A 23,179-nucleotide genomic window follows, 5' to 3' on the forward strand; every position below is an offset into this window, starting at 1 on the left:
TTAGACTCTATCTTAGTATCATTCATTCTCCTCAACTCTTCCTAATTCAAACCCATGACAGTGTGTGCTAGTCACAGTTCCCCACAAACTATTGACTTACATCCTGTGTCTAAAATTGCATTAACCTCTTCCCAAGATTCTTCCTCTATTTTGCTAACTTCTCCTATATAAACTTTTTCTTCTTCTTGTCCAGTTTCTGATTTCTTCTTATTTTGAAAATTCTGAGGACAGTCCTCTAGCCCAATGCCATTCCGATTTGCATATTCCACACAGTGTTACTTTCCCTTCTCTGTTTATAGGATTTCTTCCACCTCTACCTTGATTCACCTTTCCCCGATATCTTTGGTTTTCCCTCCCTTTCCCAAAATTTGCATAAACTTCTGATCCCAACCATTCCTCCTCTTTATTCCCTAATCCCTCAAATATTCTTTTCATCATTTGTGACACTGTTTTATATTCCAGCTTTCCTTGACCACAAGCTGCTAATACCATTTGTTTTTATTTTCTGTTAGATTCACTTGTTCTAGTACATGAAAACCTTTTGCTTCCCCTTCAAGCATGCTTTTCCCTATCGCTCTACTACACTCTGACTCTGCCTTTTCATACCTAATTATGAATTCTCTCATCTTTTCACTAGATTCTATTTTAAAAGTTTTTCATTTTACTGTAATTTTCCATTAACGTATCTTTTAGATACAGTTCATCTAGTTTGGATAGGATTATATTTGAACCCTCTTTATCCGTAAGTTCATCTGTATCTATTCCTTCCATTACTTCTAAAGCTTTTCCTTTTAAGCTCATTCTTATCTCTATCCCTGGATATTTCACTTCTCCACATACCACAAGCCAATCTTCTACTTGTCCTCTCCATCCTTTATAAACGCCTTGTGCCCCGCTGAATTTTGGACAATCTCTTCTCCATTTCATCTCCCAAATTTTGCTGTGAGATCCATCCATTTTTAACCAAGCACGCTCTGCTACCACTTGAAAATTTTTCTAGCTAACCCATCCAAAAATGCTACAATTAAGCCATCCACCCACCTGTTCATGTTGTTCTTCTTTTATAACATAATCCAGCTTATGACTACAAAAAACCACAAAACAGACTTACAACCCAGAATTAACAACCTAACCATCAGAGAGCTTTCTCTGCCACACCACACACTATTCAACACTGTCGCCTGCATTTGTTTACATTTTGCTCCCTCCCACCATTTTCGTCCTATGATGTCTCTTCCCCTGACGCCACAACAAGAACAGATACTTTTAAACATAAAGAATGCTGTGCTGTAAAAACACCTTGTAAAATTAAACGTGCTTTTTATACATTTCGTAACACCCATACCATTTCACTAATATAGAAAATAAAAATAAAATAATGATGATTAACTTCTAAAACTAACTCATAATCACTTAGGACATCTCCTGGGGTTATTCTATCATCTTCTCTGTATAAAGTGCTGATGAATGGGGTTGCAGTAGCATCCTCAACACAGACATCAGTAGGACACATTCCAGGGTGAGGGATGTATGTCAGACAAGTTCCAGCACTGGAGTCTATACCCTTGCACGTGTACAGGAGTTCCACTTTGACAGCGTGAAGTGATTGAGCATGCCTACTTTCCCTTACCAATTTCTACTACCAGATTGGTTTTAATACCAATAACGTGTATACAAGAAGAACTTTTATGTTCATGGAATTTTGAACAATGGGTCTTAGTTATGCTAAACCACTTTCACTTCCAGTATTGATATCTTACTGATAAGGACAGTGGAATTGATCGAGACACTGATCTCTTCCATTTCTAGTTGCCTTCTTCTCTACTGAGATAGGTAGGAAGATAAGACCTATCAGATTGTTGGACCTATAAAATACATGTGACTGAATTATTCCAACTGAACAAATATATCTATCAACTAATCTGGAGACTGAGTTCTATAAACTTATTTTCAGTCAAGGAAGGGTGGCTGGAGCCCCTTTCCTTGGTTCTCATGCTGTTATGTTACTCCTGTGAGGAGTGGGAGATGTAGGCAGTAATTGCTGCTTACAATCCCCCGTATGATAACGACGACAATATGATACTAACGTGATCTCCAAATGTCCCAGTGTCCTTATATGTTAGATCTACAACAGTGGTAGTACTTGGACAGACAGAAGTATTTTCGGTACGGTGGCCAACAAAGAGTCAAAAGCAAACACTTTTTCGATGAAATCAAGGGATAGGATGGTTTATCTTGACTTCTGGTTCTCGCTCAACCTTGAATGAAGATTGATTGTACTCTTTCTTCTCTCGATTTCTTGTTGTTGGCTCTGTTCTGACCAGCTTTTTCTACATATTCGAAGGTGATCAGTTAGGTTGATCATTTTCCTTCGGTGGTCCTGTGGCACCAAAGACAGTATGACTTCTGTGTCCCACCCACCCACCCCCTCCCCATAATCTAGTCCCTCAACCCAAAGCTAATGACTAGTTCATTAGCTTCGAGCTGCCTGAGAAACAGTGGCAAAGGGATTCTTTCTCTAGCTAGAGAATTGATCAACCGAGCTTACTGTGAAACTCCCTACTGGACAGTACATTTTGGGTAAGATCTCTAGAAGGCAAAGTCATCCATGTGTCTGGCACATTCAGAAAGGACATGTATTTTGACTACTGGGATAGAATGTATTTGTGAAATTCACATGCATCTCCTCTTACCTTGGAGTGTTGACCATAGGCAGAGGGATCATTTCTCTGCCTAGAAGAATGACCTTCCAAACGTACCCTGCAATTTCCTGGTGGTCATTAGTATGTTTGCGGCAACATCCCTAGGGGCCACAGTCATCCATCAATCTATGGCATTCAGGAAGAACCCTTTGATCTGGTACTAAGATAGAATGTAATTGTGCAGTTCACATTCTTATCCTTTTACGTTGTGTTATTGCCCTTTGGTCCTTGGACTCCCTTTTCTTGGGTCCTTTGTGGATGCTCAATAAGTCATGTAGCTTACCCAGCTCTTAAGGACAGGTTGCATCTCGCCTAAGGTGTGCGGCTAAGGGGAGAAGGTGTGGGTGGGACTGTCTTTCTGCCTTCCTCCAGTTTTCTGTCTTCTTCCAGTGGACAGGAAGAGTGAACAAACCATCAAGAGCTGGAATGGTGTGCATGCAGGTGATCTGCATGACTGAGTATCCTGTCTATAATCCAGTTTTGTTGGGATTAATAGATGCATTTCCTACCTTCTCTAGCAAGGAGAGGGGAGGGCTGACTGGGCAAGCCAGGTGGTTGTTTTTAGCTACATAGTCTTCAACATTATGGGTTTATCCCCACCTTTTGAATCAAGGGTTTTCATACTTTCCTTGATTTGAAGTGCTCAGAAGTCTGGCACACATGTTCAACAGGTCAGAGGTATGGTATCCTTTCTTTGCTTTCATGACCAGGAAGAGAATGCCAGGTGAGCTGAACTACCAGTCATTTCAGGGAATTACTTGGAATCCTCCCTTGAATTATAAGTTTCTATATGTAAAGACCGATGGTTTGTATTTGTGTAGGAACAAATAACAGATTTTTAATTAATTTGCATTTTTCCTAGCACACAAACCTGAGGTCTGTACATAAAAGGACCACCTCGTACCACCCCTCATTGTTTTACCTGGGCCAAAAGCTAAACTGAAGAGATTTAATGCATTGTGGTTGTGGGGGGTTGGGGGGGGGGCAGTACTTCCGCCCCTACCGAAGGTAACTGTTAACATAACTGCCTTGCAAAAGTTTTAATGGCTGGACTTCCAGCTTCGCCAAAAGTTATCCACATGTAAAAACCTCAGGTTTGTATGTTAGGAAAAATACAAATTAATTAAAAATTTTTCATTTTAAAAACTAATGTTAAAATGTAATTTTTTATTTTCAACATCAACCTATTACTTTGACACAGCCTATCTCACACATAGTGCAAAATCCCAGATACTGTATTCCACTGTAAAAGAAAAAAAAAACCTAATCAGCTTGCAATTTCACATAAGGTTCATTTGTTCCCTGGTGTGTGAGTGAATTCCTTTTGAATACAGTAGTCTGATCTAGTTACTGAAGAACTGTGGGATGGGAAGGTGGGGACTTTTAGTCCTAAAGTACACTAAGTCTCTGTTGTCTAAGTGCCATGGGGTTTAATGGGTAGTGGAAAAGTGGAAATTCCAGATAGCCAACAAATTCATAAAAGCTTGATACCCTTGTTAGTATCCAAGGGCAAGACCACTTTCTTTAGTTTTGCAGGTGAGGGTACCATCAGTATGTACACCCAAACTGACACACCAGAAACATAACCCTTAGCAGAGCATAGGGAACACAAATGAAGCATGAACTTCTTGATAACACTTGTAGAGAAAAGTCAGTGACCTCAGTTGACAAAAGCTGTGAGAGTGAGGCTGATTCATAATGTAATTTTTACTCTATCTACATCTGATGTAATTGATTTTCCCTTTTTTCCTGTCTCTTCTTCATCATTAACAAGTCAGTTGGCATACAACATTCTTGAGCAATCAGTGCATGTACAATGCTTAGGTAGTTCACCAGGAATTTTTTGCAGTCCATCTAGATATATTTCAATCTTAGTTTAGCCCATCCATTCTCACCCTTGCAATTTTATTTGCTCTTTTGCCATATGGACCAACTTCTTGCATAATCAAGGTCACAGTGAGAAGTGTAATCAAGGGAGAAAGAAGGAAAGGGAAGTGTTGCCCTATTTACAAAATATCAACTTTCTGCCTATCATAGGTTTGAAGTTGTTGAATAAATTTTTTACCATTTTCTTAAGACCTAAATTTTAATGAAGAAAAAATTTATTCCTTGGAGGTGAATGAAAGTAAGTCTATGAAACTTTCAGATATTTTAATATATCTAATGAAGCTAACAATTAAATAGAAATGTGTGGTGTAACTTTTCTCTAAGTATTATAAATTTTTTTTTATTTAATTCATATGGGTTTTGAGCTCAAGTTTTGGGGCTTCCTTGTATACTTGAACTGAGTGTTCATTGAATAAATATTTGTTCATATGCAGAACAAACCTTCGATCTTAACATTAGGATAAATCTTCTGGTGCCAGCTCGAAACCAGTTAAAAACAATAAAAAATTGTATATGCAAGGAAACTGTAGCATCTGGCATCCGAAACATAGAACAGGTGGAAGCAGGTCAGAGACCTAGCTAGAACCTCGTGACGTATCCAGTCTTTCTTCAGCCGCCTTGGAGAGTGGATGTTCACTTTTGCTCTCCTCCCCCACAACCATTTTTGTCTTAAGCCCTTGATTCCTTTCTCTTGTTGTGTTGTGTTCTTGGGTGTCTGGAAGACCCATGCTAGACTCTTCGCTACAAGATTCAACAGAAAGCTGGAGGCCTATTGTTCGGTGGTCCTAGATCCATTTTCTGTGGCGTAGGATTCCCTTCAACATCCTTGGGACAACCTGGAAGTTATGCCTTCCCTCCATTCTGCTGATCTGTCATGTCGTGAACAGAGTGATGGGTTCCAAGAATCTCAGGATGACCCTAGTAGCTCCTTTGTGGCCCCAAGCTGAGTGGTCCCTGGATTTGCTGTCTCTTCTCTCAGCAGTGTCAATAAAGATTCCCCCTTGGCACAATCTCCTCTGCCAACCTCATGTAGAGAGGTTTCACCTGTCGGTAGGGTCCCTATCTCTTCACGGCTGGAGATTAACCAGTATCTCTTAAGAGTGAGAGGTTTTTCTTGCAGGGCAGTGACTCAGATGTCCGGCTACCTCAGGAGATCTTCGTCAGCCGTGTACCAGGGCAAGTGGGCCGTCTACTGTGATTGGTGTCGTCGACGGGGCTTCTCTCCACTCAGAACTTGTGTTCAACAGATAATGGACTTCCTGATCTTCCTCAGAACAGAGGAAAGTCTTTCTGTTTCTGCTATCAAGGGCTACAGGGGTGCCTTAGGATTAGTTCTCTGTCTGAAAGACATGGACATCACTTCACCCTGGGAAATCTCTATGTTGTTGTTCAAGAGTTTTGAGCAGTCTTGTTCACCTAGGGAACTCAAGCCTCCTACGTGGGACGTAACTCAGGTGCTGAGTAGCCTCACTTGAGCTCCATTTGAACCACTGTGTCAGTTGTCAGACAGGGAACTGAGTTTGAAAACAGTTTTCCTCCTGGCCTTGGCCTCCTTGAAAAGAGTTTGAGAGCTCCATGGTCTGGATTTTGACGTAAAACACACCAGGGGTTGAGGGTCGGTAGCTTTCGAATTTGTCCCATAATTTGTAGCCAAGACTCAAAATCCCTCGGTTCACGATGACAGAGTTGCTTCATTTTCCTTTCCTTCCCTGAGGGATTTTGTTAACAACAATCCTCAGGAGTTACTGCTGTGCCCCATCAGAGCGCTGTGTTGTTATCTAAAAATGACTCGTCACTTAAGAACTGGGTGTTGTAGACTTTTTGTTAGCACAGGCCGATCCAAGAAAGAAGTGTCCATGAATACCATTTTGTTTTGGCTACGTGAGGCGATTAGGCAAGTGTACTTCTCATCGTCAAGTTATGATACCAATACTGTGCATGCAAAAGCACTTGACATCAGAGGAGTAAGTTCCTCTCTGGCATTTAAGAAGAACTTGTCTGTTCATAGATTTTGAATGCTGGTTCTGGGCTTCGTCAGACCACTTTCACTTCCTTCTACCTGAAGAACATTGACCACAGGTCCTTGGACACTTTTTCCTTGGGTCCAGTGGAGGCTGCTCAACAAATTATGTAACTCATCCAGTGCCCCTGGCAGGACAGTTTCTGTCTTGCCTAAGATGATAGTGTGGAAGAGAGAATGAGTGAGATGACTGTTCTCTTTTCTTTCCCTTTTTCCTTCCTTCTCTACCTATGGGCAGTTGGAAGAATATACACATCTTACACTGGAACTGGCTTGATGCAGGTGAATGTTGCAGTCATGCTGTTACAGCATTTATATGTTCCATACAACATACAAATATGCTTCTCAGTAGCCTTTACTTCTCTCTCCAGCATGGGGAGTGAGGAGTGGTGACAAACCCGTTGCATGTGGCTGACATGGTTTGTTGCTTGAACAAATATAGTTCTCTTTGACTTCCATATCTGCAATGAATCTCGCATGTTACATATATTTTAACCCAGTGGAGTGGGTGTTAGATACCCACATATCCAACAACTCGTGGCTTAGGTCCTCTTCCTTAGAACCCTAATTTCTAGGAGGAGTGATCAGCTGTGCCGAACCTCCAGCTGGTTCAGGATTCTTATACCTCCCTCCAAGTGTGAGTCTGTCCTAATGGAAGACTGAAGGTTTGTTCCATGTATGAACAAATGACAAATTTTTAATTGTATTTTTCACAGCTAACAAACCTGAGGTCTTAATATTGACTGCCCTCCTCTAGCCAACCCTCTTATGTCTTATCCTGGGTTGGAAGAGAGACTGAATACGTCACAAGATTCTAGCTAGGTCTCTGACCTGCTTCCACCTCTTCTACATATCAGATGCCAGATGCCACAGATTTCTTGTATATACAATTTTTTATTGTATTTAACCTTTTCCCAGCTGGCACCAGAATAATTTATCCCATTGTTAAGGCCTCAGGTTTGTTAGCTTTGAAAAATGCAAATTAATTACAAATTTGTCATATTTTAAAAATGGGAAGCAAAAGCTCAAAATTTCTATGTAGTAATGGGACTGTGTTCTGGATTACCCCTTAAATAAAACTGATTTCCATGGACAATTGTGACATCATCTGACCATGGACTTTTGAATAGCTCTTGTATATACTAATCAATTTTTTTCTAGTGACTATTTTAATTTTGTACATTAAAGTAAGGTTCTAAATATTGAATGTTTCCCCTCTGTCAGTTTAACTTGACAGGGATGTCTAAAAGTGAATAACTTGTATCATATCAACCCATTCTGTTATTTGACTAAAAATACATTCTTCCTAATTTTTCAACAGGTAACAGCTGCAAATACAGCGTATGCTAGCAGTGAAAGTGAGTCTGTTGAATACATCAGGAAGTCGGTTAATTCACTGGTGAATTGGAGGGTAGTAAGTGCTAATAGCTCAGCTGCAACTTTAGAATGGCACCCTATTGATGGTGTCGAAGGCTATGTGGTCAGTCATTCACGTCCGGAGAATGATTACCTGTTGGGTGAAGTTTTAACTAATACTACTGACACGCACATAACTGGTAAGTTGAGTATGTTGAAGTGCAAAAAAACAAATGGATTAAGATACTTGACATTTTCCAGAAGGAAAGGAAGCTTGGAACTTGTAAAAATTTTCAAAACAATTTTATCATTATTCTCAGCTTAGGATCTACCATACAGAACTAGAGAGCCCAGAAATTAAAAGGATATATTAAATGTCAGTGTAATGTCAGAAAAAAGGAGAAAACTAAACTTACATGGAGACTAGTTAGAGCCCAGGTAGATTATGCTGCTCAGTTGGGTGCTGTCCAAGACTGATTAGTGATACAGGCAAAACAACCAGACTATTATAATATTTGATGTCAGAAAAGGCAAGAATGCCTCAGTTTTTACTCTCTAGAAAAGCTTTGATTATTGGGTTAGATAATGAAAATATTTTAAGATACTCAAAAATATAAACAACATAAACTAGAAGAAGGAAACTATGTACCTTGAGCACTTAGCATACAATTCTAGATCCAATGAATGGTTCGTTAGCCACTGTAAAGACTTCCTTTCTTATAAACTAGCCTCATTTTAAAACGGGATACCACCTGAGGTTGTAGATGGTACCATTACAGAGTTGGTTCAGGAAGATAGTAAGAGATTGATTTTTTTTCTGTTATCATAGTTCTCTATTTTTATTGGTAGGGATCTGGGTTAGTCATCCCCATCATGATTGTGGCACACTGATCTCTGTTTCCTGGAGCACCAGCCATTAAACATTGTGCTAGGTGACTGTAGTATTTTGAGATTTGGTCTTCCATTGCAAATCCAGTATTTTGTTGAAGCTGTGATGATTCTGGATAATTCATCTGTAGTGTCATTGCCTGACATTAGATAGGGATTATACTACTATACTTGTACCATAGTTACATCTTGACATTAGATAGGAATTGCACTACTATACTTGTACCATAGTTAGCTCTTGACATTAGGTAGGGGTTGCACTACTATACTTGTACCATAGTTAGCTCTTCTCTTGCCAAGGCTCCTCTTCATTATCCTTTGTCCTAAAAGAATACTGGTTTGCAGCTGTATGGAACAGAGCACAGATGTTGAACGAAAGGATAATGACAGATGAGAGAAAAGGGAAAGCAGGTGGCTTAACCCACTGACAGTGCTACACCTCATAGGCTAATCACTTCATGTTGCACATGTGCCATCCACTCACATTTGGGATGTTGCTAGTTTAAGCCATGTTACTAGTGTTCAGTATGAGCATTATAAGAGCTGGTGCATTGTATGGTTCCCATATTACAGATGAGATGTGTAATAGAAAAATGCAGAGGCAAGCACCTTGTATTTGATTTACAGTTCACAATAAAATTGAGAACTCCTTGATATTCTTTATGTTACATGTTAATAATTTTTGAGTTGAGTGAGTTAATGTTTTCTGCATTCAGTTGTGCTTATTGTTAATACAGTATGTTAGACTGAATTTCATTCTTCACAGTTACCAACTTGGCACCATCTTTGAAGTACATGTTCAAGGTTAGGGCAGCAAAGAATGACATGCTAGGTCCAGCAAGTCCTACTCCTGTTACTACATCTGGCAACCCATTAACACCAGTTAAAGGACTGCATTGTGAAGTGATGAAAGATTTTGCAACAACTGTCAAGTTAACGTGGGATGAACCTGCCTATAACTCTCTGAAGGTGAGATTTTTAAACTTGTTAGACCTTTTATTTCATAAGATTATAGAATATGCATAAGAAGTTATTTAATAATATCAGCTTTTCCTAAATGCAAGATGAAGATGGTGAAAGAATATAAAGCAGGTCATTAACTTTAATCTTCATTAGAGGTATTCAGGTTGTTATAAATTTTAACATTATACATCATAATGATTAATATTTTTGCAAAGCCCTCTTTTCCGAGTTCATCCCATCAGGGGAGCAGGATAACAGGCTTTGTAACTTTAATTGGCCATATGATATGCATACAATGAGTAAATAGTTGTAATGTAAATGTTTTAGTATTTCTATAATGAAATATTAGTAGCATCATCACAGGGAAAATATAATACAGGAATGATGAAGTAATAGATCCCAGCAGTTGGAATTAGAATCTTTTCTGTGTTGCTCATGAATGATATTATATGATGGGTATTGTTCCTCATTACAATAAATCAGGAGAATTAATTGGTTTTCCCTTACATTCTCCATACTTTAAGTAACTTTTGCCTTGTTTACCTTGCCACGGTAGGTGTATGTTGCTGGTTACTAAAATTTAGTTGTGAAGCATGTAAATCTAATTATTCCTCAAGTCATAAGTCCAACTATCCCTCATGAACAAATGATGTAAAGAAACCCATTACAGGCAGTCCCCGGTTATCAGAGGCCTTGTCTAGCGACGACGATAACCAGATTTTCCTACACCGATCTCCAGTTATTGGCGCCGATCCCCGGTTATCAGGGTTATCAGCGCTGATCCCCACTTATTGGCGGCGCTGATAACCAGGGATCGGCACTATTATTGCAGATTTTTGGTTTTCGTCACGCTGTCGGGAACGGAACCCCCACCAATAATCAGGGACTGCCTGTATTGGTTTTGATGTTGATTATTGCTGCTAACCTGGCAGCTTTATGGAAATCTTGTCATTAATTTTTTTATTATTTACATATTATACATTTAAGTGAAATTTTTTCATTGTTTTGTACATACTGGTGTTGATCAGTATCCTGGCTTAATGACTGAGTGCCAAGCCATCATCCCTTCTTTACTCATAGTTTCATTTCTCTGCATTTGTTGCAGATATCTCTCTCTCTCTCTCTCTCTCTCTCTCTTTTAGCACAAGCAGCAGGCAGTAGTAATTTACAGTTTAATTATCGATATTGCCAATCTTATGATTTCTCCTTACTTTTCAATTAATTTTTTTCTTTATTTTGCTGTTGGCAGCCTTTGTTCCTCCTAAAGCCTCAAATATGCCTGCCTTTTGTGTTTTAACATTCTGCTCTTTATGTATTAACTCAGCAAATAGGAGATTCTGCTCAGCACTTTTCTTCTTGACCACACCAGTAGGAGATTCTGCTTAGCTCTTTTCTTCTTGACCACACGAGCATATAAAGAACTTGATATGTAAGCATTGAATACCTCTCCAATCTTATTGTTTTTGTATTCTAGTGTAAGTACCTGCCTTCATTTTGTTGTGTATATGAGTTAAAGATATTTTTGAGGATGTATCCAACAATACGGGTTTCTAACTACTTTTAGGTTCACTGGGAATATCGCATTGTTTGGGGCAAGAGCATCAGTGAACTGAAGCATCATCTGAATGAAAACTCCGAAAACGTAGGTGCAACTACAAATACCTCGTATGTTATAAGAGGACTTGAAGCTTGTGAAATCTACAAAATTGTTGTAATGGTTGGAGGACCTATTGGTATTGGTCCTGTGGAAACTGTACAGGTAAGTTAATTGTGGAAAGTGAACGTCTTTTTCATTCTCTATTTTACTTATATGTGTATCTTATACAGTTCTTCCTTTGTGCCTCGTGACATTTCTTTTGTAAATTGCTAAATTTGCTATGAAGAAATACTTGTTTTTATTTTTATTTTTATTAAAAGTTGCTTTAATTTCGTATGTATGACAATGAAATGTATAGTAAAATAAGCGAGGGAAATTTCACAACTGTTGAAGAAATAGTGATGTACACAGCTAGCTAGAAAACAGGTTTAGATGTATGAAAAGTCTATTTTTATTAGCAGATAGTTACTGTATGGTCCCATGTAGACTTCATAAGACACACCGACTAATATAGAAAAATTCCCTCATAACTGTTATGTAAGTAACTAAATTCTTGGTTTTTTCCTCTTAAAAACTTTCTTGGTCTTGAACCTTTTAGTAACAATATCAGAAACCAGAATAGTCCCAGTGTTGGCACAGTGATATAGTGTAAATGGACTTAAGGCCTGAAGGCTCTTTATCCTCATTAAAAAAGTTTCACCTGTACAGTGTGGTGTGTAGAATGGCATAGATATACAGTATATATATTTTTTCAGATTCATCAAACGTAAGTGGCTTGAATTATGCATTTATGGTTAAGCACTCACCACTTGTGACTGTCCAGGTAGATCTGACTGATATTTCAGGATAACAAAGCCAGATTTTAGGCACATTTGAAACTGAAATTAGAGATGGAAAAATATGACACACAATTCTTGGCTGAGCAGGTGGCTTGATTTTTAGGGCTGTTGGTTCTGAGCTTACATATAGATCTCACTTCAGTGCTGATATTGTTTCACTTTTCTTGGGTTGTAGGGGTTAATAGATACAACTTTGAGGTCCTACTGTGAAGCCACTGTAATTTTCAAGTTTAATGCCTCCAATATAACTGCCTTTTTTTTTTTTTTTTTATTTAATATTTGTTTAGGAAGAAAATAGTGAAAGACTCGGCTCTTAGTTTAAATCTGAGATAAGTCTTTCAAGACAAGTTTTTGAATCCTACATTTGTTTCCTCACATAGTGCTCTAAACTCTTTGAGTCAACAAAGCTCATCAGGGTTTAAAATTCATAAGTAGTGAGGTTGGATGTCAAAATGAAGGTCACGGGCTCAAGTCTCTTGCAGGTCAAATAGAAATTTTGAAATTAAATTTAGCTTGAAAGTTAATTATGGTTTTAGATCAGATAAGTGCAGACTTATTATTGGTGTTAAACTTTTAGTTTGGAAGATCATAAGTGGTTGGCAGAATATAGGAACCATGTTTTTCCACTTAATTTCAGGTATCAACTGGGCCAGATTCCTTAGCACCTCCCAAGAACTTGCGTGCTATAAGACCAAATCCTTCAGGCACCACAATGAAGATAACTTGGGAACGTGCTTGTGCTTATAAAAAGAAGGAGGCCATCCATTATGAGGCAAGTATATTGGATGTCTCTAGAGTAAAAATATGTAAGATATATAATTTAAGCTGGAAAGATGGTTTTCTTGACTTGAATCAGCTTTTTATGTCATCATAAGGTAACATAACTTACAATAATTATTAATGTTAAGAGAAAAAATCTAGGATTTTGTAAGAGATTTACTGTGTTGTGGATGTAGTGAACTTATTACATCATTAAATTCATAAAAGTAAATAAATTGTCAAGAAAGAATATTTTTAACTCACAGCCTTTGCAGTAGGGTTATTGGTTTTCAGAAGACTGTGTTTGCATTTCATGTATTTTACAAGTATATTAAGACATGCATTTTTCAAGTATATTAAAAGATTTTTCTGCCAACAGCTGCGCATTACAGATGATGTTATGAACAAGAGTTCATATTTCCAATTGCCTAGCAAAGAAGGTGTTCCACAGAGTCATGAAGTTGAAGTTCACTATGGAGGCCAGTACTCAGTTTCAGTCCGCCATGCTTCTTTATCAGATGCCAGATACAGTCAACCTGTTGTGTGTAGTGGCCCGCCAATTCCACCACCATATGAATTGACATTTAACCCAAGTGATGAATCCTTCTTTTGGAGAGTGAATCCTGCAATGCCTAGTAATTTAATAGCCAAAAAGTAAGTGGTAAAGAACTTATGTCTTGCAAAGTTTTTCTGCATAATGAAACTCATTATACAGAAAAATTTTTGTATATCCACAACCTTTGTAAAATTATTAACTAAAGATTTATTGGAAGCAGAGGAAGTAATTTGCCCATTTTGTTAGAGAATATTAATTGAATGCTCTTAAAGATTTATCTCCTTTTGCACTTCAGGTACAGCATTGATTTTATGAACCCAATTTGTACAGCAGAATCTTACAAAGTCGTAGGGCGATCTCATATTTTCAGCAACATTTTTGTCAGAACGGGCAGCCTCCCTAAGCTTCACCAAACTGAATATGATGCTACTACCTTCAACCCCCACTTATTCGTGGTTCGGAATTCACGGCTTTAGTTATTAGCAGATTTTTCTGTGGAACATATATCCATGTTATTCGCTGAAAATTCGCCTACTCGCGGATTTTTTCACAGCAGTTCCTGTATTTTCATATTATTTTCGTGACTAAATGTTTTAGGGTGATAGTTTAAGGTATATTTGGTGTTTGAACTATGAAATAGGCAGTTATAAGTGTTTTAGAGGGGGTCTTTGATGTTTGAACTATTAAAATAGGCAGTTATAAGCATTTTTAGAGGGGGTTTCAGTATTTGTGGATTTTCGGTATTCGCAGGTGGGTGTGGTATGCATCCCCCGTGAATACCGGGCGATGACTGTACTTTTAATTTTCTCAAATCACTCATGACTGTCTTTAAAACTTTTAGTACTGCCTGTATCAGCACTCATTTATGGGTGGTTGTCTTGCCTTTTTCTGTATGATGGCCTCAAAACTACCACTGGCTAACTGTTTTTCATTTACCCAGATTAACCCTTAAACGCCGACTGGACGTATCGTAAGTCAACTAAAATTGTCTGTTGGGTGACGAGTGGACATACCGTACGTCGACTACAAAAAATTTCAGCCTTCGGTGAACTTTGACTCGACCGAAATGGTCGAAAAACGCAATTGAAAGCTAAAACTCTTACATTCTAGTAATATTCAATCATTTACCTTCATTTTGCAACAAATTGGAAGTCTCTAGCACAATATTTCGATTTATGGTGAATTTTTTAAAAAAACTTTGTCCTTACGTCTGCGCGGTAACTCAGCCGAACATCTCAGAAATTCTTTCGTCACTTTGTCGTAATGTTTGCACCGTTTGATATTAGTCCTTACATAAAGTTTTATATATGAAAATGTGTGCAATTTCATGTAGGATACAACAAAAAATAACTCATGGTTGTAGCTTTTATCAGTTTTGAAATATTTTCATATAAATCACGATAAATAGAAAAAATTCTACCTTAGGTCAACTTTAACTCTACTGAAATGGTCAAAAACTGCAATTTAAGCTAAAACACTTACAGTATAGTAATATTCAATCAATTACCTTCATTTTACAACAAACGGGAAGTCTCTAGCACAATATTTTGATTTATGGTGAATTTTTGAAAAAAACTTTTATGTCCGCACGTTACGAATTCAACTTTTTTTTATGTCCGCGCGTTACGAATTCAACTTTTTTTTATGTCCGCGTGTTACGAATTCATGCATCATTTTGTGATAATATTTTCTCTGTGTTGCTTCGATTGTTTTACAATTTGTTATATACCAAAATCATTGCAATTTAGTGTACCATACAAAAAAAAAAAAATTACTCGTTAGCTTTAACCATTTTGCTCACATCGTGATTTGTATACAATTATATATGAAATTTTTTTTTCGCGCTGTCATATATTTCAATATTTATATATGATAATGATATTTTTTTTTTCGTTTCTGATGGTTGCATACTAAACTTCAGGCAATGACAAAAAAAGGAGCCAAAAATGAACTCTTAATCTTAAAAACTAAGCATGCTGTGATTTTTTGAAAAAAATTTTTTTCCGCTTCGGCGCTAACTCCTGAATGCTGCCGGCATACGACAGACACTTTTGTAAATAGAGGCTCGGCGTTTAAGGGTTAACAACAATTTCTCATCCTCCTCCTCCTCTGAGACCTTTCTTAACAGATTTTACTCCCTTATGACATCAACTGCTTTGAAGGCATTTTTATGTTGTACCATTAAAGAAAATGTAGTTTTGGATGCAAGAAACTCTTCAGGCAGATCAGTGATGACTTTTACACCACTTCCTTATCTTGCTATGAATTTCTTTTGAAACTCATTTTTCAATTTACTTGCCTTTTTAGTTTGCTGCTATCTCTAATGTTCTTAGGCTGTATGATGAGTTATTTGCATGAAAAATGCCAAGAATAACACAAAACTCAAAACAGTTTAGCTGAATTGTGCAATGAAGGACAGCTGTGGTAAACTTAGTGGTTGCCTTTTGTGTCAGCTGAGAACTGCCCACATGTGAGTGTGCCTAATCCCTTACATTCTACATGGTTATCTTTGTTTGTTTGAAAGCTGAACAAAACACGTGAATGCAGATCAATACAGTATTTTGTTGGGACAAAATTTGTGAAGACCTAATTATACGTCTTGAGGGAAGTATTAGTACCAAGGTATAAGTTTATCTGTTAGAGACACCTGATGGCTGAGAGGTTATTTTGTGGTGTGTTTAACTTATTTTAGTGATATGGTCCAGGATATCTTTTTCTAGAATCTTGTCCAGTAGCTCCTTAATTGTGCTTACCTTACAACTTATCCAGTCATCTCTCCTGAGTAATAAATTTTAAGCTTTTGGAAAAATTATTATACCAAGAAACATATTTCAATTCAGAAATGGTCAGTTGTTAAAATCCTTAGATAGTTGCTTAGGAAATGTTCATGAGTAAAGTAATTTCAAAACTAAAGGTTCATATTCACTTGCACTAAGGCTCAAGTTATTCTTTGCACTTCATGCTTGTCATAGTCATTTTTAAATATTTTTGTTAGAATAAGTATGCATGTTTTTGTAAATATAGTCTCCTTTAAGAAGTAAAAGCTACTGAAGGTTTAGAGTATTGATAAATTAAGATAACTATATGAAACTAGTATTGAATCACATAAGGAATTACATTCCATGAATGAATGAGTTATAGGTACTGTATTGTCTTAGGTGTGTGAAAATTTTTTTAATTTATTTTGTGAATGAATTATATATAAGTGTTGTCTCAGGTGTGTAAAAATTCAAACTGAGCTTCCACATTTCCTGTATTTTACATGAAGGTGAGCAGTGTAAGAAAAATTTGGTGAATGGAGCTTTTTATGTAGAAATAAACTTGGTAATTTCTTAGGCTTTTTACCCAACCCACTGTGTAGTTTCACCACTGTTTGCTGGATTTTGGCCTTGCCTTGAACTCCTTGTTGGCCACAAGAAGTTTAACTTTGTACAAATTTACAAATTTCAAGGATGAAATTTCTGGATACAGTCATTGAAGTGCAAGCAGTTACTTTGTTGTCAAGGCAAGAGGTTGTCATCATCCAGTGGTTGAAGGAATTCCTCCTGCGAAGTTAGGTTCTAGACCTCCTTGTGCAAGGTGAATTTCTGTGTAAGTTCGGCATGGTCGCTAAAAATGCTAATACTTGTTTCTAGAATTTAAACACTAAATATGACCCTAATCATGCTCCCAAAGTATTAAACTAACTTTTAAATAAAATTAAAGTTACTGTAATTTCATTGAAAAGTTAGCTCAATACATTACCCTTAAAAAAAGAAATAAAAGGTTGACATAAAAATATGGGAGAATGTGGAGATTAGTACACTATTTCTCTCTCCCCATTCCACCAATCTATTTTTAGAAGTGTTCTCAACCTCGTTTTTAAAAACTTCTATTCTGTCTCTTTTTCTTTGCTCTGAAACGCTTTATGTCTCTATGCTTTAGAACAGTGCATTTACATTTTGTAGACGGTACAGGTCAAATTAGACCAATTTAAGAGAGAAAGATATTTGTTTGTTTAAAATACATATGTTCGAATTTTGCAATTACAGTTTTATTATAATTATTATTAACACTGAAAATTATTACTTATTATCAGGTAAAGAATTTATTTATTGTACAAAACAAACATATACTGTACATGAACCATAAAAATTCTCTCATCTCAGTAAAAGAGAGAGAGAAATTATTACTTTCATTATTTAATGTTATTCAATTTACACATAAAAGCGTGAAATCTTATAAATTACATAAAAATTAAACAAACACTTTTGCAGGGTTTCTCAGTATTTGCAAATGTTTGCATGTCTGTGAAAAACTTGTGTATGACAGTTAGTTAGGTTCCAATGAAAAGTTCATGTGTATGTGAATTTGCGCAACTCGAATCGCACAAGTTCGGGGTATTGTTGTATATGGTTCGACTTAATTGCTTTGAGTTGTTATTACCTCTTGGCATCCATCTTATGAATAGTAGATAGCAACTCAACTAAATTATTGCACAGCCATAGCCTCAGATGATTTTATTACCCTCATAGTGATAGGACTCCAGTCTCTCACTTTATTGGAAGCCCAAGTACTTCCCACCTAAATGGCTGTTCTGGCATACATGATTCATGAGACTGAAATGAACGATATGTACATAATGTGTTTTTCTAAAACGTATGAATAGTATCCTATTCCCAACTCAGTGAGTCTTCACTGCTTACGACTTCCATGAAAAGTAAGGTTTTTAAGCTAATTCATACATGAGGGCTTAGAGGGTGTGTATTTAGTGAGACTACTTTATGCTTGACTGACCTAGGTTGTCCTGTGAACACCTCTTGACCCCTCTGTGGATGAAGTTTTGTTTCACAAACAGTATTTCTCTGTTCTTAGCATTGCTATGTATAATGTTATGCTATTGACATTTCTTATTTTCCAGCAACACTTTTGAACTGTTCGTCTCCAAGAACAGCAACATGAGTGAAGCCAAGTCTTATTCTTCATTTGCACCGCCTCTTATTATCGATGACCTCTCTCCAGGGATTATCTATTATGCTGCTGTTGCTCTCAAAGATGCTGATGGCTACTTATCCCCTAAGTCAAGTATTTTAAGAATTGAGAAACCTATAGGTAACTGAAGTGTTTTTTAGGGAATGTTTTATTTTTCTTGATACTTTAGTTGTTTATTTTAACACTAGTATATAATCTTGCATTTAGATGATAAACTAATTTTTTTAGATTTTATAAGTTAAAGAAAATCATATGGAATTTTTAATAAAATTAATGAATTAAGAAAAAAATACCCGAAAATGATGGCCATTTTACAAATATTTTTTTCCCACAGGAAGTGAAATAGTTCTTTCACAAAACAGTGTTGTTGGTGTTGCTGTATCTGTCTTTTTGGTTGTTGTCGCTTTGGTTGTAATTGTTGCAATAATGGCAGTGCGTCATAGGCGGCTAGCGCGGTCATTCCTGACATTTGCCAATACCCATTATGATCGATCACAAGGCACAACTCTCATCACTACTGACCACAACCTAGGTATTGTATTTCTAAAATTTTACAGTTAAATGTCAGAATGTCTTTTATGTTTTAAGTGTAGCATTAAGGGGAAAACAATTAGGATTGCTGAGCTGCTTGTATTTAGCTGCTTACTACTACATAATATAATTAACAGAAAAAAATTGGGAGCATTGGTATTTTTGTTTTAACAATAACTTATTTTCAGATGAAGATGATGACTCTCCTATGATAAGAGGGTTTTCAGATGATGAACCAATGGTTATCGCTTGATGCTTGCCTGCTGGGACTTTTTCATCAGCTGCGGGAGATCTTCATCCTTTGGGTCCACAGTTGGTATAAAATGAAAGATATTTAATGACATAAAATGAAACATATTTAATGATGTAATTAATGTCATATGGAATATTGCCATAGAGCAAAAGGAGGAGATTCTTGTCAGGTCTGTAATGCTAAGTACAGTATAGTGATAGTGTTACAACAAGTTTTGAGTGATTTAGCGATGTAAATTTAATTATTATAAATGCCTCTCTGTACATTTGAAGTTATAGATTGCTGTGATAGTATATTAATCTTTTTTCCTATAAGTGGTATGGGTGACTTACATAATATCCAGCTTCCCTTCCTTTTAGAGATTGGGGTAAGTAAAGGGTTAGTAAATGAATTGAAATGTTGGATATTATACCTAGTGCATTTTAATGAAAAATATGATTTGTATATATTGAGGGATATTAATGATCTAATATTAGGCGAGTGCAAAGAGTAGATTGTAAGCATAATGATATGCAGTATATATTTTTTGATGTCAGTGTTGAACTTTTTGTTTGTTTTATAATGTTATAAGTTGTGTTTATAATAACAGTTGGAAATGTGCAAATCTTTTTGTACTTTGATATTTGTTTATAAATGGATAATTTGCAAACTTTTGTTAAGTATATGTGTCAAAAGATCTCAAATCCATTACATTGTAAGCAAGGGAACTTCCAGAATTTTGGTATATAGGTTTAATTTAAAAGTCAGCTATTCTTCTTGAAGGTGTCCTGTTATTAATTTCCAAGGAAATCAAGATTTTATGTTGTAGCTTAGCAATTTTTGTTTTCAAAATTTTGATGGAAACACATTACAAATGCTGAGTCAGTTTTTCATATTTATTGGTCCAATCTCACCACTCTTGTTTGAAAGTGGTAAATGATCAATTACTGCTAATTAGCTCTTCAGCAGCAATTGATCTACAGCAGTTGGTTGACCAAAGATATTGTTTTTTGTTTCAGTGTGAGGTAGCTTTGTTGTTGAAGGCCTTGGGAAGATAAATAGAAGTCAAAGATCCCTTCATCAAGTTCATAATAAGACCATGATAATGATAAAGTTATTTTTGAAATCACAGAAATACTTGGAGCAAGTTCACTTCAAAACAATATCAGTATGGTTTTCCTTGGTTCAAGGTAAATTGATAGTGTTTCAGTTAAAAAATATACCCAAAACATAGAAATAAAAATGAAACTTGTTCATTAAAATGTCATTTCTCCAAATGAAATTTTCATGCCTGCTTCTTATTGTCCCTTTTAAGGTGCCATCAAGTTTTGGAAGGGAAATTTTTATTTGCAATGTAACTAGTAATAAGAGGCTTTGTTTCCGTAAATTTTAGCCCAAAATCACATTCTTTGAAACTGAAGACATTTTTTCTCCTCGGCAAAAAAATTAATACCTAATCCTAATTGATATTGTACAGGGCCCTTTTGCAAATCTTCAAACATAATTTCTTACATCATTTGCTGTGAATGTTTTGAAGCATTACACGTTTTTCATATCGTGCTGAGTAGAAATTGAGATTGAGAAACAGAGGAGTAAAAAATTGCTAATTTTGTGGCAAAGGACTTGAAAAATATTTATCGAAGTGTCTCTATGCATTATAAAACTAGTGGAACAGGTATTGCATCTTATTGTTGTCAGGGTAATATATTTCTAATTTGAACTAATTTGTTTTAATTTTATCAGTTAATTTGAAATTAGGATTATCTATTGATTTTTGTCAATTATTTTAAAATTATAGCTTATTGATTTTTTGAGAAAAATTGTCTGTCTTATTAGAGAACAAAAGGGATATGGGTTTATATTATGAAAGTATGTTTGTTTTATAAACTGTACCTTATGATTAGTAGTTTTGTTGGTCTTTGTTGAGTGATAAATTAATTACCTTTAGCTTGGAAAATTACCATTTAAAGGTTTTAAATGAATATTGTTTACATCATTCAGCATTTTAACAATAATTTATAGGTTTCAGGTATGCCTCATTTATACCCTTTCTATGTCACCAGTCCTGATGATCAAGTAATATTTTTATTGTTTCATGTTTCACTAAGTAATTAAGGAGTAATGAAAAAGTTTGTCTAAATCTTGTGTCATAATTTTGAAGTGTTTTATGAAATCAGCTTTTAGTGTGTAATTATTTGCAGCTGATTATTGTCAAAACTAGGCCATTGAGTTTTGTAATGAATTTTAACTATGTATTTTAGTATTTTTATTTTATTTACATTAAACTGGAGATGTAAACATCAGGTATCTTGCTAGAATATGTTGATTATTTATTTGAAAATTAAGGGTTTACTATGAGGTCATATTTCAAATTAATATGATTTAAAGCAATGTACAGTATAATTTTCTATGAGTAATTTTTGTTAACACTTAAATGTGCAAATCAAAATTCAACTCAAATCAAACTTCAGAGTTGAATTAAGTGTTTCACAGATGTTTTGCTAATGAAAAATTAACAGTTAAGGCATGAAGTAAACTGAGAATTGTGGTACTGCTGTTATGACATTTAAAGCAACACAAGATTATACCTAATCACCCTTCAGTTTGGGTGGCTGCATTATGAATGTCTGGTTTCCTTGGCCAGCCTTATGAGATCCAGGTGTTGTATCTTGGTGTGGTTAAACTGCTTAAGAATAATAATGATCTTTTTACTTCCAATTCTGCTGTGTCAAAGTACTGTCTTCTCTTGCTTAGCAGGCATAGGGTTTCAAAGTAATCATGCTTTAGAATTTTATAATTCATGTGCTGAACTGCATTTTGTACCATATGGTTGTGTTAAAAGAAAAAAACTGTTGACTAAAATAGGATTGCTCAACTTCACCCATGATGTATTTGCTAACTAGACCACCAAGTCCCAATTCAAACTTAAGGGGCTTCCCCAGGTGATTTTTAAAATTAATTGAAGGTTGTGGCAATGTGAAGTTGAGGAACTTGGACAGCCAGGTGGGATAAGATCAAAGGGAAAAAATTAAACCATAAGGAAGCAGTGCAGCTCTGGTCAAATGACTCTTCAGAGAACTCCTAGTATTTTATATAGTGGGTCATGCCAGGTAGAAAAGTGGTAACCTTCCCTAAAAGGGCTGCAAAAATGAAAAAAAATTTTACAAGGTATATTGCCTTGTTTAGATAAACGCATAGAAAATAGCTAATTTTTATTTTAAAGTGTTTTAATCAATTTGAAGTGTTTTCTTTGTTGAAAGTTACAAGTAATTGTGTTGATAAATAAATTTTGGCCTCTTTTTAACAATTTCAGTAATATGTTTTATCTTTTATTAATGGTGCCTTTTTCTGCTGGTGTTGATTACTAGAACAGCAGGTTGATATCAGAATTGGAGTTTTGTTGAAATGAACTCCTGTTGTAGATGATTACAATGTATTGTAGTTTATCAAACTCATAATCATTATATTTTTATGCCTGGATGTAGTATGTAAGGCATTGTCAGTATGGTGAGATTGTATGCAGTTTGAACACTTGTCAGACTAGCTTTTTGTTTGTTCATGAAAATGAAAAGTAAGAGGTCTTTAGAGTATCCAGGACTAATGTTATTCTGTATGTGCAATTACACTTTCAAGTATGTACAAGTAATGATAATGGCAAAAAACATTACAAATAATGATTAATAGTGGAAAGTGAAGTACTTGTAATGGTAATGGAGTGAGATGTGGTTTATAGTTAACAATCTCTATATGATTATTATGTATGTTTGGAATATAGATTAAATCAATCATAGGTTTTATTTTTTCAGACCTTTGTTGACCCATTTATTTCTATTTAATATAGTAGTAGTTGTTCATATACAGAACAGACCTTTGGTCTT

The 23,179-nt window shown here is 35.9% G+C and overlaps 1 protein-coding gene across 1 annotated transcript in view; it reads left to right on the plus strand.

The window, feature by feature from the left end:
* The window catches only part of LOC136826787 (sortilin-related receptor-like), a 330,233-nt gene extending 307,144 nt beyond the window's left edge, over nt 1-23,089 (plus strand). The window contains exons 31-38 of the mRNA XM_067084222.1: nt 7,931-8,165; nt 9,620-9,822; nt 11,381-11,575; nt 12,890-13,024; nt 13,391-13,665; nt 18,468-18,658; nt 18,873-19,070; nt 19,258-23,089. Of these exons, the coding sequence (XP_066940323.1) occupies nt 7,931-8,165; nt 9,620-9,822; nt 11,381-11,575; nt 12,890-13,024; nt 13,391-13,665; nt 18,468-18,658; nt 18,873-19,070; nt 19,258-19,322 (1,497 nt within the window). The 3' untranslated portion in view covers nt 19,323-23,089. The remainder of the gene's footprint in view (nt 1-7,930; nt 8,166-9,619; nt 9,823-11,380; nt 11,576-12,889; nt 13,025-13,390; nt 13,666-18,467; nt 18,659-18,872; nt 19,071-19,257) is intronic.
* Nucleotides 23,090-23,179: the final 90 nt, after the last annotated feature.

This window comes from Macrobrachium rosenbergii, chromosome 41, assembly GCF_040412425.1.
Source record: "Macrobrachium rosenbergii isolate ZJJX-2024 chromosome 41, ASM4041242v1, whole genome shotgun sequence".
NCBI classification, from domain to species: domain Eukaryota; kingdom Metazoa; phylum Arthropoda; class Malacostraca; order Decapoda; family Palaemonidae; genus Macrobrachium; species Macrobrachium rosenbergii.